An 18,173-nucleotide genomic window follows, 5' to 3' on the forward strand; every position below is an offset into this window, starting at 1 on the left:
TTGGATTTTTAGGCTTGCTGGATGACGTAGCAATCGTGCGGCTCTCAGGAATGAATTTGACGTGGGCACCTGTAAGAGTAGGTGAGAAGTCTTCCTTGATGATTCATGCAATCCGTTCTATATCTCCAGGAGTCTCCTACACTCGTGAGATTGCCCCGACGAACATCGCGCACTGCCTAGAACTTGACCGGCTTACTCTGTGTCCGACTATCCCCGAGCTCATATTTCTCATGTTACAAGTAGATCCTTTGCTAGAACACACCAACATCGACTTATCTAGCTCACTAGTATCGCTTCCGGTATCTGACAGCCGCTTTGACACAGTGCTGACACGATTGGTCATGCGTGGGTACGCCGTGAAGCACTGTACATCCAATCTCTCATCACCAACAACATCAGCACAAAAAAGGATGTTGCTACGCCTTCCCAATATCCCAAAAAGGTGTTGGTGTCTCACCTTATCAGACTTTTAGAATGAAGTTAGCATTACTCAGGGGATGGCCAGAAGTATAAAAAGGTATTTTCTTTCCGCTCTTCATCAATCTCATCTTCAGCTCACAACCACAACATTCCATCTCTACTTTTCCCTCACTCAAATTCATCTTCTTGTCAATATGTATGCCCTCACCATCATCGTTGCCGCCCTTAGCCTGGCTACTGCCTCTCCGGCTTCAGATTTCGCATCTCGTCAGGTTGCTGCTGTTGCCTCTGTCGACCGCTTCACCGGTCCTGGCTGCACCGAAACCATTTGCAACATAGCCGGCTCTGGCGATCTTCGCGCCGGATGTAACGCCATCACTGACTCTTGCCAAGGGAGCTTAAGGCTAAACTATGCCAATGTTGGTTGCAAGGGTAAGTGTCTTTCTGATAGAAAAAAGGAGGTTGCCTGGGTATAGCAGCTGATTCTAAACAATGGCCATCTGGACCGACGCGAGTTGCACCAGCGTCACCCAGTTTGCTAACGTCACTACGCCTGGCCAATGTTACGCTCTTGGCCCGCCTATCAAGGGTATCTCCGTTACCTGCTAAAGTGTTTGTGGTAACAGTTGGTGTTTCGCAGAATCAGGACGTGTTCCTAATTCCAGAGCATGTACGAGGTAGAGCACGATCTTCAGAGTAGACTTTGCCGCAAGGCACGAGGAGGCTACATGACTGTTATCCAACATAGCGGTCTGATGTAGCAGCTTTTAGCAATTCAATATACCACATTTCGTATGGATACCTGAGATTCGCGTGTGAAGGTTTGTGACAGTTCTGTAGATAAGGCCAATGTTCGCATCTAGGTTTGGACAATATTCACTAGTGCCAGTCCTCTACAGGTTAGAATTAATGCTTTACGGAACAGCGGAAGACGTTTGCTATCGAATAAGAACATTGCCACTAGGAGAAATCAGTCACATCGGGAGCTGTAGAACGAGAACGTGTTGCTGCCTACGAGCATCTATCTCTCTTTTTTCATAGCTTAGCTCCAACAACGCTGCCGCCATCAAGCGCAATGGTAGCGCCATTGACGTAAGAACCTGCCCGGCTCGAAAGCCAGATACATGTACCCGCAACATCTTCCGGGCTACCAATTCGCCCTAATGGAATACCACTCTCAATGACATCTTTGAATTTCTCTAGTGTAGCCTTCATCATCTTGCTTTGGAAAGGACCACAAGCAATTGTGTTGCTCGTGATACCGCGCTTGCCCAGGTGGCTCGCCAATACTCTGCTCATGTGGTGAAGACCGGCCTTGGAAGCGGAGTACGCAAAAGTCTCGAGGGCGGGGACGCGCAATCCATCGACGCTGCCAATATTGATGATGCGTGCTGGGGAGCTCGGGGTAGAAGCGGCTTCGAGAAGGGGTGTGACAGCTTGCGTGAGTTGAAAGACACGTTTCAAGTTGAGGTTGAGGACACGATCCCATGCTGCGGCGGGATACTTGTCGAAGGACTCGCCCCAGTTGCTGCCGCTGTTGTTGACGAGGACGTCGAGCTCTGCAATCTGTTAGTTTCTGCCACATTGCGGTCTCGATGCTTTCTCTTCAAGACGAGATGCTGAAGACATACTTCCTGCTCGCTTCTTCAACTCGTCGGCGATGTTCTTGGCGGCATCTTCTTTGTAAAGATCTGCTGCGATAAAGTCGGCCTTGCCTTTACCGAGCGCGTTCAATTCTTTGCACGCTTGCTCGCAAGCCTTCGCGTCGCGCGACGATATATACACCGTAGCGCCATTCTGAACGAAACCCTCGCTGATCATGCGGCCGATGCCTTTGGCACCGCCTGTGACGAGAACGACCTTGCCCTATGTACTCGTTAGTTGTCAATTGCAAAGGGTAGAGTCCATGTCAACGTTGACGTACTTTGACATCGAAAAGAGAGCTGTTATCCATCTCGAATACTTGAAGATAGTACAGGAAAGGAAGATAGAGCGGAAATAAGGATGAGATAAAACATCGCGACAGACGGGTAGAGGGTCGTCATCGGGGGTTACGCCGGAAGCTGAAAGCTGGGGTTGAGCCGAGGCTCGGTATCTTGTTATTCCGCTGCGCTCTTAAACTTCCGATCGGACATGACATCACAGCAAGCAGGCCCACTCAATCCTAAACATCTTCAGTGCATTATCAAAGTTCATTGATATCTATCACTATGCTGGCTTGATACCCTCAGGGTATCGTCAGACCCAAGTATCAGATAGTAGAGCCATCAGTGTTTCTCAACCGTAGTTATGGCCTACCGAAGCACAATTCCCATCAATGCTATGTGCTTTGTCACGCCTTAGTTGCATCAACGACGCGACTATGTGGCTGTCCCAGTCCACCGTCGACAAGCCTCCATGTGCACTTTTCAAGAAAGGGCCGTGCTTGTCAGCCGACTCGCTGTCTCCGATCACAGACAAGGGAAGCACAATGTCAATGAAGCAGAGGTAGTAATGATATTTTTGTTTTCTTCATTGAACGTAGATAACCAGTCTCATTACAACGTCACTCATAGGTATACCAGCTCTTTTTCAGTTCCCTCATTGCGTCCTCTGCCTCAGCATACTTCCTACTTCCCTTTGGTGCATCGCCCAGCCACTCGGCTATCTGTTTCCTGTTCTTCATGTACTTGGCCTCCGCCCTCTTCCTCTCTCTTGCTTGGCTTTTGAGATATGAAAAGTCGTCATATTTAAGAGTTTCTCTCCAAACCTCGCGCATCCTCTTACTCCACAGACAGCAACTTGATCCGACATCTGGATCCTCACCAGGCACTAGCTGAATCGACTTGTTGAATAGGTGTGGTATAGGAGACGTTACGGATTTGGACTGGGTGGCAGGCCAGATGAGCTCATCATAGCATTGCTCACACACTGTAAACTCGGGTAGAGAGGGAACAAAATGCCATGGTTTGCGGAATAAAGTCCTGGACCTTGCGCACTCGCCCTTGAAAGAGTTTTCCCGGATCAACTTGATGAAGCGATTCAAATCGGGTAGTTGACCGGACAACTCAGCCTCCCTGTCAAGTTCCACGAGTAGGTCCAGGTATTTGGCGAAGCGAGAGGAGCTTGTACGTAAGCTACACGTATCCGAAGAATCGATATAACCACGCGGAATCTTGGTGAAGCAACCCCGAAGTGATGGCAATAAAGCCTCGATCATTCTCCTATCACTTGAACATATGGCAAAGTTGGCTATGTGGGTGCCATCCCGTTGATTAGGAATGCCGTACCAGCTGACATTACGTTCTGCGCCGGCTTCACGATCTCCAGGGCATGGACTGACTACATAATCCATGATATCCGCGATTGCATAGATCAGATCGAGTGATGTACGACGTTGCTTTACTGTAAGTAACCATGCAAGACGTGTCCAGGGACTGCTAAAGTCACAGATCCGCTCGGCCGGCCAGTCGCCCAACCATATCTGTTTGAAATCCACGTCAAAAGGCGTTCCAGCAAAGACGCCTTCGTAACAGCTAGGGCAGATGTTAAAGTTCTTGTGGCCTTGTAAAGCATACCAATCATCATAAGGTCCAGATTTGACAGATCTTGGGCAATCAGGGAGTGGCCTGTCCATAGAAGCAGTCCTCCGAGACGACCTATCACGGCGGCCGTCCTGTGAACGAAGACTATCCGATCTGGTCCTTGTTGTACGTGCAGGCTCCTCTACTATCTCAGGGTCTTGTCTCCTAGGCCGGGAAGGCAATTCTCTCGTATATGGTGAACCAGGAACCGACGGCGAACTCGCTCTCGGAATATCCACATAGCTGTCTCTTGGCGATCCGACAGTCGAGTGATCGAACTGATAGTGCTCTTCGGGCGGCATGAAGACATCGATGAGCTGATCGTCTATGGGATATGGTAAACCAGAGTCGGAACTTGATTGTCTCGCTGGGGACGGACTGTGAACATCGATTCGAGGCCTTGGAAGCGGCATGGTATCGTATCTACCATACCGAGAAGGCTGTCTTGATCTGTCGTTGGTAGGTGCAGGAGGATACGTGGAATGCCAATCCGCCTCTGATATGGGTACCCGACCACGGCCTGGCGAAGAAGGCTGGAATGTCGTTGAGAAAGACAGGGGAGAGGCCGGTCGTGCGCCACCGCGAGAGGATGGTCGAGAGTCTGGAGGAGAATCGCGTAGGTGTGTGGGTAGTTGAGGCGAGGGTGCACGCTGCGATGGTGAGCCTGGTCTGGATAATGGGCGCGAACTGTTGGCGTAGATAGTGTCGACAGGCACAGGTCTCGATTTTCTTGTGCTGTTCAGCGAGGAAGAGGATGAGCGCGGTGACTGAGCATTCGAGTATTCCTTTGAGGAGCCTGACGAATCACCCTTACGTATCGTCGGCAGTGGACGCTGTCCAGAATCCCGCCGATGCGATTCAGGTCTCTCGTGTGTTTCGCGCAGATTTGTCCTTAGGTCCTCCCGTTGTAGGTCGCTCTTGACGAAGCTGTAACGCGCAGGCTTTCGTTCGGTTCGCAGGTGGGTCGTGCTGTCGGTTTCGGATTCGGAGTCGAAGACGTACTCCTTCTTGGACGATCGCGACGTCGTGTAGGAGTTGTGCCGGCTTTCACTTGGTCTCGGTCTCGAGGGGGTCATGGGTTCTGGAGAGCGCATGTACTCGGCAGTAGACGGTGCGGTAGACTCCTTCTGGGGCTTGGAATAGCCATAGGGGGTCCTCTCTCGTTCGACGAACAGAGGGGGGTCCGGGACGTCAGTGTTGATGTGCGACATGCCCCCACGCTCAGCAAAACTCCTCCGGCGACGGTCCCGAAGCGTGCTGGTCGTATGCGTGCCATGGTCTTCGGAGCTGGTCTCAGACACGAGCACAAAGCGGCGGTCATGGTCTTGTGCGACTCTCGGCTGCTCAATCTCGTCGAGGAGCGAGTCCTGGTCGACGGTGCCCCGCGTGTTGATCGGCGGCTCACCTTCGGCCTGCCCTGACGACCCCACGGAGGACGGCGCCTCTTTTGCTAGCGCCTCCCTCTCGTCCTCGACACTTGGAGACGGCGGCCATGTCCTCTTCTGCAGGTGCGGCCTGTATGAATGCGGCGCCGACTGTCGGGGTGGGGAAGTGCGGGGTTCGTAGGCGCTGTAGGTGTTGTAGGACGACGTATATGGGTTGCTTTGGCGCATGTCTGCCAGCTGCTCGCGAGCCTCAGCTAGAGTCTGGTCGTGCCGCGAGTAGGCATAGGCAGTGCTGTCGCGAGATGTATAGTGAGAGTCATGGCGCGGGCGCTGGTAGTACCGGCTGTCGTATTCGTAAGACATGTATTTGGGTACGGGAGAGATGGTCAGGCGAGCAGTGTCAGACTAGTGGCTATCGTATGCATTGAGCTCTGGCGGTTGGCTAGGGCGGCTTCAAGAGTAACGAGATGGAATTCGAGGGCCGGGCAGGTATACATAGCGCGGCAACAACGGGCATGTTGGACGTACAAAGATGCTTGGTGACGCATGGAGCCCCGTCTGTGAATTGCGGGTCGCGCCTTCTTCGCGCAGCGTCCCCACCGCTGGCGGACCCTTATTTGTTCGCTTCATGTTCCCTACACGACGCCCACCGCCTGTTCGCCCGTCTTCGCCTTGCAAAGATGCCTAGGTAGGACCTTGCAGGTACCGTTACGATATCATCTTCTTCACTCTGCGCTTGCTGGTGCCATCATTCACATATGGTACTTTTGGCTTCTGTACGATACAAGTGCCGTATTAAGCATCGGACGCTCCCTCTAGCACCTTCTGAACCCTTGCCCCAAGCAAAAATAGCAGTATTCGCCATCATGCTACGATGCAGTGACACTATGACTTCATAATACATAAGTGCACTTCTTCTCTTCACATATCCCTATACTTAATATGCAGCACTATTGGCGCAGACGTTGCGCTACATCGTCTATGAGCCTGCAACCCTTTGTGCGCCACCTTGATATGCTCAGGGAAAATCTTCCCAACTGCAGGACATTTCTTCTATCTATCATCTTCTTCTATCAGTGACAAGTACAAGTACTGCATGCTCTCCTCAGGTACCGAATCTTCCCTTGTCGCACAACCGGCCGCCTCCGGAAAAGCGGTAAACGGCACTCTAACACCGCCACATTGTCTGCAGCCACCCTCACTAGCCTCGTCACGCGCCTCACCACTTTCTTAGCCCTTTTACAACCATATCAAGCGCAGTTGTCACATACAACGCGCTTTCATTCATACTTGACACCAAATCATACCACATGGCGCACAATACCTCCCGAAGGCGTCGACCGACCGGTCACAGTCTGCCTTGCGTCTCAATCTCCTGCTATTAGTACTTGGACTAATCCCACCGGTAGCCCAAGGCCCAGTGAAGCTCTCACCGGGTATGCGGCTCTGCATGTGCATCAAGGAATACACTTTTGAGCTTCTTGCGATCACGTCAAGGACTAAAGATTTGCTAAGTCATCCGCGTGATGCATGTAGCTGCAGGCAGTATGGCTGTGCAAGGCATCTTTTCCGGAAGCGGCCGGTGACGGAGTACGCAAGCACCGATATAAAAGGGAAGACTCGGGAACATGAGGTCGACGAGATCTCGACATGGACAGCCGTAGTGGTATCTCCGGTATATCCAGTTTCCAAGAAAGATGAGTTATTTCCTCGTCGTCTTAAGCCCGATAACTCCACCTGCAGTTTCACACAATGTATTCAAGGCATTGAGAAAAATCGTATTATTGCAATGACACAGGTGAAGTATCTATATAAAGCGTGGCAAGACTTTAGGTATTGTAGACCAAATCGCAGACATCATAATCTTTGTATTCATTACAAACATGGCCGCCAAAGCTCACCTTTCCAACCTAACCACCCGCGAAGCCATAGCCGACACTCTCCACCGTTGCATCCTAGGTCTCGACAGTAACAACCGGTCTATGATGGAATCCGCCTGTCTGAAAACCCCTGAGATGACATTCATATACGGTCCATCGGGCAACCAAGCCACTTTGGCTGGCTGGGATGCCATCAACCCCATGTTCGATCGTGTCTTCGGCCTCATAACCACGCATACTGCAAGCAATATACGCATTGAGCTAGAAGAAGAAAACGCGAGTACGGCGCGAATGACGGCACATGTCATTTCCTACCACGTGAGAGGGGAAGAAGCGTTTGTCGAGGCCGACACCAGTTACACAGCGAGTTCGTTGTACGACATCGAAGTATTCAAAGACAGTAATGACCAGGGACTGTAGAAAATCAAGACATGGAAGGCTACAATGTTGTGGACAACTGGGGATATCAAAGTGTTGCATCCGTAAAGACATAACTGCATATCGGCTACATAACGAACTTTTCTGCTATCGTTCTTCCAATATCATCATCTTTTTTGTTGTCTTTTTATAACATAACAAGATGTTTATCGCAGAGAAACATGTTTCTAATCCAGACGCCGGCGCCGAACCAACATGCCCCATTGATCGCTATTTCCGCACAGACCAAAATGTCGGGCGCACATGTGCCGCATACACATGTGCTAGGGTATCAAAAGCAGCTGGTACAGAGCCAAAAGGGGAATTGAGAAGAAATCGCTGGATGTGGTCTGGGATTAGGAAAATTAACAAGATAGCCTGGTCCTTAATTGCCGAGCTTAGAAGTAGTTGCCCTTGGGGATGGCGCAGAATATGCCGACGGCCACGGCGGAGATGATGAGAGCACCGATGATGGCCTGGATGAAGATGGTGTCTTGGATTTGGCGGAGAGCAGGTTCTTGAACCCAGACTTCGCGGTCAAACACCTTTCGGATAACATTGCGCTTCTCATATCTGGCGACCCATGGCTCGTCTTCCCAGGAATTGCTTGATGCATGTGAGTCGATGCTCTGGAAAGAGTCGGACTTGATGTCATAGCTTTGCGGCTCGTCATCAGATGCAAAAAGCTCCCATGGACGCAAATGTCGGTGATGCATGCCGTGCAAGACCACACACATGCCCTTCCATGCTGCGATCAATGTTGAGCTACCGATGAAGAATCCGATGAGAGAGATGACGCGCCATGCACGACCGGCACTGCTAAGAGTAAGGATGATCGCGACTATCAAGCCGGCCACGATACCGAAGATACCAAGGCCGCGAGCGAAGATGACACGAGGACGGTTGCCATTGCAAATAGTCCAGCGGATGAAGTTAGGGTGCGCCTGGCAACGGAGCGACCACTCGACAGTAGTGATGATGTCACTGAATGCGGACGGGTGTGTCGTGTTCTGCAGAGCATGCAACAGTGCTGTGCGCTCTTTTGATGAGAGGTTTAGTTGGCGCGAACCATTGTCGGCAATGTAGATGGAGATTATGCGATTGATCTCTTCTCGGTAGGGCTGGACAGATACTGTGGCGGATGAGCGATTGGACACTAGAGAAGAGAGGAGATCAGCAAAGGTTATACTCACGTGGTTTCCACTTTAGTCCTGCGTTGTCAAACGCACCAGCAGCACGTTGAGTGTGATCAACTTTGCCGGTGGTCATGCTCTCATCGTACGAGTCAAGAGAATACTCGCGCCCAGCAGGCTCGACACTGGTAGGTGTACGAGGTGGGGTGAAGAAGGGGTTGTTGCTGCCCTTCTCCGATTCAGCGACCTTGCCCTCGTTGGCGAAGTCGGTTCCTTTCAAGATGGCTGCAGCGTCGGCATTGAAGTTTGCTGGGACGTTTTTGGCGTCAGAGTTCTTTTCGCCAGTCCACTCGGGAGACAGAACCCTCTCGCTTTCTGGTAGCGCATTGAAGCGCTTGACGTAGTCGCGGTACCAAAGGAAGAATTGCAGATTCTCTGCCGACAGCTCAATGTATTTGAGGAAGTTCATAAAGTCACGGACCGTGCAGGGCTGGCAAGAGTCAGCATTGCTCCTCGTGAAGGTGATGCGGAGAAGAGTGGGCACTTACAGGGCAAGCACCGCCTGCGATGATGGTGTCAAAGGACAAGGCCTCGGGAATACCGTTGGACATGCCGCTGCTGCCAGACTTGACTGATTCATGGATCGACCTTCGCTGATGTTCACTCGAGTTGGTCGAGGCAGTGCCAGGACGAGGCACACGCTCAGGACGGCGATAGGACAGTGAGTAGACCATATTGAGCAGCCTCTAGCGTCAGGGTCTGATCAAGAAGGAACGTGGTGATGTTGCGGGGCAGTGACGACAACGCTTGTCAAGTCGCGTGGTCGTTTGTAGGTGATAGGCAAGAGCAACCGTTTACACGCACCGAGCCGCGCGTAGAGATGGAGTGCTATATACCTACCCGATCGATGGGGCGAGTGGAGTACCGGGTCCAAGCTAAGGGAAGACTGGAAGAGAGCTATTGGGGTAGCCGTCCAGTAGTTGCGCACAGAGACGACCTTTGTGTAAGACAGGTCGTAGCGCGGACCTGACTAGTGATGGCGAACAAAAAGTGGAATGGAGGTAGAGGAAGTTTGCGCCGTGCGTCTCGAGAGGTCAAGTATGTAGAGATGATGGGGTGTTTATACCCAACTCTCGGCATGGCCGCATACCCATGCCCATCTCGGCCAGAAAGCGCTTCGTTCGTGACAGGCACATGGCTCTCCACCTCTACTGCTTCCTGCCGCGTACGGGCATTTGCCCAAATGAGAGTCGGCTGTAGCGTGGGGACGTCAACGCCTGGTTGCACATGGGATCCTCGAGGTCGCCGACGAGTAGGCGCGCCCCACAGCAAGCGTATCTGCAGCACCGCGACAGATGGCAGAGGCTAGCATACCGGGACATGAAGATATGCACTAGTGCCACGCGCCGTGAGGAGTCGGTAATCTGGGCAGAACCCGTGTCGATCGTCTGGGCTCGGACTAGCCCCATACCACAATTGCAAATCTCTACCCGGTTTACCAACCTTCTGGCTGTGTAAAACACACCATGGCGCCGACGGTCAAATGTCACATTGCGATGCAGCCGTTGGGAAATGAAGACTCGACACACCCACCTTGTCAGAATGTCTTGGTGTTCTAGTGATGCAAGAGATACCTCAACGTTCGCAAGTGCGGGTGGAGAACCGAAGCGAGCGACAGTCACGATGCTACTTTGAGAAGCTGCAAAAGCTACAAAAACGCGGAGTGACGTTCTCTCAGACAGCCACAATGTTCTTTTAGACAGCCACGAATTTCATAATTGTACGCGATCGACAGTGCATGCATAATGCCAGCAGCAAACGAACGCCAACACTCCAATCGGCAGCCGTCATCGTCGGGATTAGCGGTCAGGATGCGCGCATGCAGCCTTTGCCCGCGTCGCGCTCGGCCTCGAATCGTCACCACGCGTACCAAACTATGCGACCACTGCTTCGCTTAAGCCTGGCCATTCTGCAACACCTCATCGACAAAAAGTTTGCTTCGCGCTCTCACCACTTAGAGTTGTCTTGTGGCTTGCGAGTCATTGCGATAACGTTGAACCGGTGGATAAGGCAAAAGCAGAGTTGATCGGATCCCAGCCCGCTGCCAATCTGGTATGCAGCAACGGCAGAAGCAAATGTGCCGCCTACGACATACCCAAGCTGCAACCGAGATGGGGGAAACGCCACCATGGTCAGGTCCTTGGAACCTCCAAAGTCCGGACTCCTTTGGTGCCAGGCTGATAGAGACAAATGGGTATTACTCGGTGGAATATGTCGCGCGAATCCTATATTCCACTCTACCCCTATAAACAGCATCATCTTCGGCGATGCATGAAGGGCCTTTTCTGCCGACACCCGTCGACGTCAAAGATGAATCGTGGACACCACGTCTCAACACTTGCGATGCCAGCACCAGATTCTGAGGATAGATAGCCGAAAGTCAAACCCTGTCCCCGCGGAATGTTGATCGATCATGTGGCTACGAACAAGCGTACGAGATGCGAAACTATCTGTAGCAAGCCCCGATCGTGGGTCCCTTGTGTTGCGCGATGGTGCTGGGCTGTTAGCTCAAACGCTTCGTATATGCCGTACGATGGTAGAGATGTAGCGCTAGAGCTTAGATCCGCCGAAACTTTAGAATTTCAGAACTTTGACACTGAGTCGCAATGGGTCATTGACAAAAGCGGATTCACATCTTCAGGGATTTCCTAAACGAGGTATGTGAGACACGATCTGCAGTAGCAACTTTGTACGCGTCCTACGATACTCGCCACCGCAAACTTTCAAAATACGATCTCAAACCTCGTTAACATCGCGCAGCCCGCTACGCATTTGGTCGCTCAAATTTGTCAAATCGCTCAGGCCAACAGCCCCCAATCAGTGGGACTTTCGATGCTAAGATCTAGGCTGCTTCTAGCGGCACGCGCTTTGGCCTCGCCGATTGGACTCAACCCACAGGTTGGGAAATTGACGCGATGTGAGCTACGCGTGGCTTGTACCTCGACGCATTGGACCCTGTGCACCCAGCCCGCGAACGGGATGTGTTTGCATGGAGTTGTTTCTTTCTTCTTCCCGTGCAACGTCCTCGCTATTACTTCCGAAGCCCTGGATCTGGCGAATGCTTTCTGTCGTACCGATAAGATGGGTTCAAGCCAGGATTGTTGTCGTATATCTTTGCTAATCGACTGTATACCAGGGAGCCTATGGTGTAAGTCTCTGTACCCCGCTGCTCGGTATCCCTTAAACGTCATCGACCAGCAACATCCTCCTTGAGGAACTTCCATGTCGCAGCACCGAACGTTTCAACAGACGAACAACCGGAAAGAGGGCATGTGTACGCGACGACAGCGGGAGGCTCAGGGGAAAAACTGATGTTCGCGTAGACTGGCATGTAGCGTGACGCCTCCAACAAGTGAGCTTGTGTGACGTGATTGGTGCACTGAGCGGCACATGGGAATTGCGCATATCGCTGGCCCGTCTTTTGCAGAATCCCATGCCCTCATCTCCGTCCCGTGCGCACATACGATCGTGGGCTTCCTTTCGACCTAGGTCCAGCTTCCAGACAACTTAAAGGACTGACCGCTTTGTGGCCGATGCTGCAGAAGCTGCTATGGAGTTGACGGCAAGCGGCTTGTATGCTGAAGAGCTGACAAACACAAATGCAATCCCGTACGCCTGGCGTTCTTGGTGGGCGCCAGCGATATATTAAACAGGCAGGTAGCTGGGTACGTCTGCTTGGTCTAGCGATAGAGACATCGGTCGCGAGCCGAGTCCATGCGTTGCAGTCCGTGAAGGTGAGTGCACAGCTCGGTGCACGTTGCGTCAATGCTGAGCGATAGAGGCAATGGCAACGTGTCGATGAATCTATATTGAAGGAACATTCGGTGACATCTGCCACGCTAACCAATTGCATCCGACGACAGAAGGTGACACGAACGATTAGAAATCATCGTCACATCGCGATAGTACCACTGGTGTGTACATCTCACGGAAGCGTAGACTCGCCAACTGCCTTTCGCAACGGATTGTTCGACGAACAATGATCATGTCGATTTCCAATGGCGATGGCGTGTTGTGATCAGAAGAGCATGGTATTGCATAACTTTCAACTTCTATTCATCTCTCGTGTTCCTTTCAATTCTCCCTTTACTGCACTCCTCGAGTAGAAAAGGTTTCTCGTCCTTGCACGCCGTCCACACATGCCGAACTATCTCCCTCTGGCCATGATATTCGGAAAAGAGAGGTGAGCAAACGGAGACTCATGGTGAATGAGACCCTTAGAGACGTTCCATTCTTCGAACATGTTTTACGCAAAACAGCCCTTGACAAACAAGTTGTTAATCATCCAAATACTTTACTCCTAATGCTATTTCCTTCCATCTTCGCTCTACACATCGTCTAAATGGCACCTTCCTGGCGGGAACCTCAACATGCCTGCCGTACGCCGATCACTCTGATAGAAACTACTGATGAGCAACCGCTCTCCCAGATTCCACGATTGGGGTTCCAGGTCATTCATTATCACAGATCTTCCTTGGATCCAGATTCGCCGCTCATCGTACATTCTATCGGCATTTATCACACCTTCGCCCTCGCCCAAGCGGTAGCCTTGTCCGAATTACAGCGTACATTAAACGATTGCCTCCGCATAGGATATCACGGCCGCTATTGTGACCTGATCGATTGCAGTTATCGGGGGTTGATCACGGTGTGCAAGGAGAGTACGCTGGATGGTTATATGTTCATGCGCGAAATTCCGGTGAGCGAGTTTCGCTTGGAGAAGCTCAACATGTCGCACGACGCATCACAGGCAGGAACACGTCTTGCAAAGGAGACCAAAACCAACACGCAAGTAATCGATACTGCATGGCCACTCGTTAGGCTGCCCGCCACACCAGAGCAGCACAAAGAACCAACAACTCCGAAACGCATAGCGAGGCGGGGAGAGCACGTTGTGATGCACGAGCCCGCTCCGTCATCTCCGCAATTACCTCCACTAGGTGTCCAATTCGACAAGGAACGTCAGCCAGAGTGGTCACAGACTCGCGTGCCATGGTTCGACCGACGGGACGATGCACCGTTCCGTAGACCGGGCCAGACGCCATATGCGCAAGTCATGGCCTTCTCGACAGCTGCGCCTACTTCGTCTACATGTTCTGTTCGGTTAGGATCTGGGCACCGCAGCGAGTACACAACAGCAGCTTCCCGAGAGCCGAGCAACATATAGCATGAGAGACATTGTCTGGTGCGTGGGAGAAGAGGTGAGATAGCTACGTCAGTAGATGATAAAAGCAGCGTCTTCAGAAGGGCTGCCGATTAATCATTGGGTGTGATCATGATTGGAGATGGTTTATTCGGTAATTGAGTTTAGTACAAATGGTTCGCATGCTCGTACAAGGGTCAGAAGCTGACTATTCAGAATGCACTCGAGGTACCAATAACATTTTTGCAGTGAGGAAAGGGCTTGTAATGACGCTGTGTTTGACTGATTGGTCATTTGATCTGGCGACCAGGCTTCATGCTGTAATTACAATGTCGCTGCACCCTTGAAACCTCTTCCCCAAGTTTGGTCATCATGCTCTTTTACAATCCCTTCCGAGAACCCACTCTTCCTGTAGGTTCTCGCTATAGACATTCTCCCGCCCAGTCAATCTGTGACACTCTCCCTACACACTCAAAATCCACAATACCAGTCGCAACAAAATCCACACTCTGCTCTGGCAAATCCTCACTTGGTCACTTTTCTTGGCGCCAACGCTACTGCCTGGACCCCTGGCAAGTGCGCCCCCGGCACGTACCGCTGCGACCCCACCCTTACTACCATCGAAATGTGTGCTATGTACGGCTGGATTTTAGTTTTACTTTTTAGATCGAACACTTGGATCATCAATGCCGTTGACGGTGTGTCATACTGCCATGATGCTTGAATTTAAGGCAGCATGTGCACTATGGGGTTGAGTATGACGATGCGATTGCTTACTGTGATGCAGCGAACTTCATCACGCCGATTGGAAAGGAAAGGAAGAGCGCTCGTGTACTCACGCGAGGGTGCTTAAGTGGCTTACATGGGAAGGCTAATGTAGATTTCAGGCTAGCACATTCAAGTAGTGAACTGCGTTTTGCCATGCTTCGGTATCTGCTACTCCTGAAGATCTTCTCATATATACAAGGCATGGGTGACGAATGACTTAGTCTACTGAGCCTACACAGACCAATCGGTAAGCATCAGCAACTACTGCACGTTAGAAAGAGGGTGTGTGGGGTTGCACCGACCATCACAGGTGTGAGTGGGGCTTCGCGGAAGAGGCGCCCAACGAAGAAGCAAAACGGATGCACAAATGTGGAGTACTCTTTGGTAGATGAGATCTACAAGATCTACCTATCGAAATAGCAATTACACTGAATTCCCTGACGCGTGATCATGTGAGCAACCGTCAATGCTTCTCTGACCAGTTGGTTTCTGCGTTGTCGACAAAAGCATAGTAAGACAAAGGAATGACAGGGGGTGATCTACGCACGAAATGCCTTAAAAGTCGAAGTAACAGCCCGCGTCGCGTTCAAGTGCCCTGGAAGCGCGGGGATCCAGTCCTGATCACCGATGTCCTCGATGACCTTACGCGGCACGCTACAGCTGTTCATCATCTCCATGCTTTGTGTTTTCATAGACGAGCATCCAACGTAACATTCTTCGTCCATGATCTTCTGCAATGAGTCGTCCTTCCATCCGAAGACATAGTCGCCGTGATTGCCGTACCCGGTATGGTCACCGAAAGAGTAGACAAAGGGCTGGCTACCGTCTTCTGGCCAGAGCGAAGGGTCGTTGAACGGTGCGGTTTCGTAGATGACTTCGTACATGAGTTGAGGCATACGCACGGGATGGGAGGTTGGACAAGGGCCTTGGCTTTCAAAAGTACCAGATACTGGATAGGCCTACAGTACATTAGATGGCATCATCCCAAGCGAGGTAGGGTTTCTTTTACCATGTGCGCCATGTGGTCTGGTGAATCGAGATCTTTACCATTCCAACAGCTACTACAATCAGCACGGCTCTGGCATCAAGGAGATATGTCATTGCTCACGTTGGAAATCTCAAGTTAACCATGATGCCTGCGGGGCAGGGCTTGGTAGGAAACGCTTTAGTCTCCGGGAAGCGGGTGCCTGGGTTTTGTAGACATGTGTACGTGAGTTGTGGGTACCTATCCGCTTCCGATTTTGTGGTTGCGGTTGGTGAACCGATTAGCATGCGAAAGCCCGGTTGAAAAGCTTTCACTTTCGCCTTCTGCTGGTAGTCGGCAAGTTGGTTCTGCATATAATAAACGGTCTTCATAGGTGGGAACAGTCAGTACACGTCCCTTGTCTGGTTTGTGCTTTTAGGACTCACCATGCCACCATTCTGACCTTCGAACCCTGCATTGCCTTTCTGACTGACGCGCTTATAGGTTCCGTTCCTAGCGCGAAAATAGAGAGAAGCGGTCCAGTAGTTAGAGAAATCGTCTGCAGGCTGGCATGTGGTGCAGGTGGACATTGCTGGTGGATCATGAACATCCGGGCTCATGTCAGGGACGAAAGAGTTTCCTCCAATGATCTGGTGGAGATGGGCTGACGGAGCGTTTCCAGGCTCAACTAAGGGATCAAGACGGTCTACCACGAGCTGCGAGCACCCGAACCGGATGAGAGCATGGGTCGGGGCAACGAACGCCAACGCGGTAAGAGACTTCAAGAGCATCTCGAGCTAGTTTTTCGTGAGCTGCAGGCAAGTATAGAGAGATATCTTTGCAGGAGCTACTCCGACTTATGTGTTCGAGAAACATCAACTCTTCATAACAGAACGGAAGTAACAGACGACGCTACGGACGGGCCGCAGCGCAATTCATTACTCCGACTGCATGCTTCAACCGATAAGGACATGAGTGCTACCAATGCCTGGCTCGAAAACTACATTAGCCCCACCTAATATATGTGAACGATTGTCGAATGTACTGTACTGTTCAGAGCAAGTGCCGGGTTTGATGGATCAGCGTTCATTTGGGCTTTGTCGAACACATTGGAATCAATTTTCAGATCCCTGCAATTGTGAATCGAATATGTGACATCCAGCTCACACGCTGTTATCATTCGGCAGTCCAGAAGGGGGGTATGTTGGCTGATAACCCGCAATTGTTGGGGTCCACTCGCTACTCAGTAAAACCGCACAGAATCCATGAGAAGAAAGCGAAGATAGTAGCGAAAGGAGGATAGCGCAAGCCTGAGGGACATTCACACCGTATGCCATAAAAACCATGCGAGCGTATCATACACGACTGTATATGACACAGGACAGATGCGAACTCCAGCATGATCTTCCGCGTAACCGAGTTGACCCCACAGACCGTGCCATGAAGTAGATTGGTATGCGGGGCATCAGCCCTAACAGCCACATATTTTCAATCGACCTTCTGTTTCTTTGCTAAAGGTTGCTAAGGAGCATAATCGGTCATAAGCTGTAGCTAGCCAGCTGTGTAAAGGGCAGCATGGGAATCTTGCGCGGCGAGGTATTGCTCGATCCAGGCATAAGTGGCTCATGGGCGTAGCGGAGGGTATAACGCGTATCGCGCGGAATATTGTATCAAGTGTACGGCCGCGGAGTCCTCTACATGGTATAGATGACCTGTGGGGAGATGATGCCCTATCCATGGAAGTCTTAGTGGGATGGTAGGTGACAAGTGCGCGACAGAATGCTTCGCGGCGCGATGCCGGTTGCGCCTACCCGAAAACGGCATAGGCAATCCGTAGACACGTGTCAGCCCAACCATCAAACTCACCGCTTGAGCCTCATTTCCATCACGATCGCTCACTAGATCCTCCAACCTGCAGAAACGTAGATCTCAATGCAGGACCGCACCAATGATAGCTCTTGGAAGTTCAGGGCGCTGCACCAAGGATGCAAACGCTTATGTCTCACGTCGACTCTGCAGATGAGCCCCACGCGTGAGGGTGCTCCCACGGAATGACTCTTATCGTACGTGCGCGATCGTTGAGGCTGTTGACAAGGCTAAACTTGGATGCAATGATCTTTTGCAGACCGCTCGGTGATGTCTTCCCCATAGCGGTGTGTTGTCTGGAGTGGATCTCGAATCTGGGGACGCGACTATATAGAACTGAACCTGTACTTCGCACTTTGAGAACGATCGATACATCTGCCCCTACCGTCATATTGTTAGATTCATTTTTTAATCTTCGTCATTCGAACACAGCACCATGCCCATCATGTCGCCTCACGTCATCACTGCTTTTCAGCAGTACCTGAGATGGGATAACGATATCAAACGACACCTCGATGCAAAGACTCGAGCGAGAACAGTCTCAATTACAAGGAGTAGCCGCGCTGCCTCCATG

General features: G+C 51.4%; 6 protein-coding genes across 6 annotated transcripts; 2 read left to right on the forward strand and 4 right to left on the reverse strand.

The window, feature by feature from the left end:
• Positions 1-1,455: 1,455 nt before the first annotated feature.
• Positions 1,456-2,374, reverse strand: J4E82_007233 (uncharacterized protein; the record flags this gene model as incomplete). The annotated part of the gene is made up of 3 exons (XM_051733479.1): positions 1,456-1,979; positions 2,052-2,286; positions 2,345-2,374. 3 exons carry the CDS (start codon positions 2,372-2,374, stop codon positions 1,456-1,458), a joined length of 789 nt encoding a protein of 262 aa, XP_051586802.1.
• Positions 2,375-2,965: 591 nt separating this feature from the next.
• J4E82_007234 (uncharacterized protein) lies at positions 2,966-5,731 on the reverse strand (the record flags this gene model as incomplete). Its single annotated transcript, XM_051733480.1, has 1 exon — positions 2,966-5,731. The coding sequence occupies one exon, from the start codon at positions 5,729-5,731 to the stop codon at positions 2,966-2,968; it is 2,766 nt and encodes a 921-aa protein (XP_051586803.1).
• A 1,520-nt stretch (positions 5,732-7,251) lies between these two features.
• J4E82_007235 (uncharacterized protein) lies at positions 7,252-7,668 on the forward strand (the record flags this gene model as incomplete). The annotated part of the gene is made up of 1 exon (XM_051733481.1): positions 7,252-7,668. One exon carries the CDS (start codon positions 7,252-7,254, stop codon positions 7,666-7,668), a length of 417 nt encoding a protein of 138 aa, XP_051586804.1.
• Positions 7,669-8,063: 395 nt separating this feature from the next.
• On the reverse strand, positions 8,064-9,532 carry J4E82_007236 (uncharacterized protein; the record flags this gene model as incomplete). The annotated part of the gene is made up of 3 exons (XM_051733482.1): positions 8,064-8,797; positions 8,859-9,288; positions 9,347-9,532. 3 exons carry the CDS (start codon positions 9,530-9,532, stop codon positions 8,064-8,066), a joined length of 1,350 nt encoding a protein of 449 aa, XP_051586805.1.
• Positions 9,533-13,200: 3,668 nt separating this feature from the next.
• Positions 13,201-14,025, forward strand: J4E82_007237 (uncharacterized protein; the record flags this gene model as incomplete). Its single annotated transcript, XM_051733483.1, has 1 exon — positions 13,201-14,025. The coding sequence occupies one exon, from the start codon at positions 13,201-13,203 to the stop codon at positions 14,023-14,025; it is 825 nt and encodes a 274-aa protein (XP_051586806.1).
• A 1,283-nt stretch (positions 14,026-15,308) lies between these two features.
• Positions 15,309-16,524, reverse strand: J4E82_007238 (uncharacterized protein; the record flags this gene model as incomplete). Its single annotated transcript, XM_051733484.1, has 4 exons — positions 15,309-15,728; positions 15,779-15,827; positions 15,878-16,119; positions 16,180-16,524. 4 exons carry the CDS (start codon positions 16,522-16,524, stop codon positions 15,309-15,311), a joined length of 1,056 nt encoding a protein of 351 aa, XP_051586807.1.
• Between the last annotated feature and the right edge of the window lie 1,649 nt (positions 16,525-18,173).

Source organism: Alternaria postmessia (genome assembly GCF_024291825.1).
Source record: "Alternaria postmessia strain BMP 2775 chromosome Unknown scaffold_47, whole genome shotgun sequence".
NCBI classification, from domain to species: domain Eukaryota; kingdom Fungi; phylum Ascomycota; class Dothideomycetes; order Pleosporales; family Pleosporaceae; genus Alternaria; species Alternaria postmessia.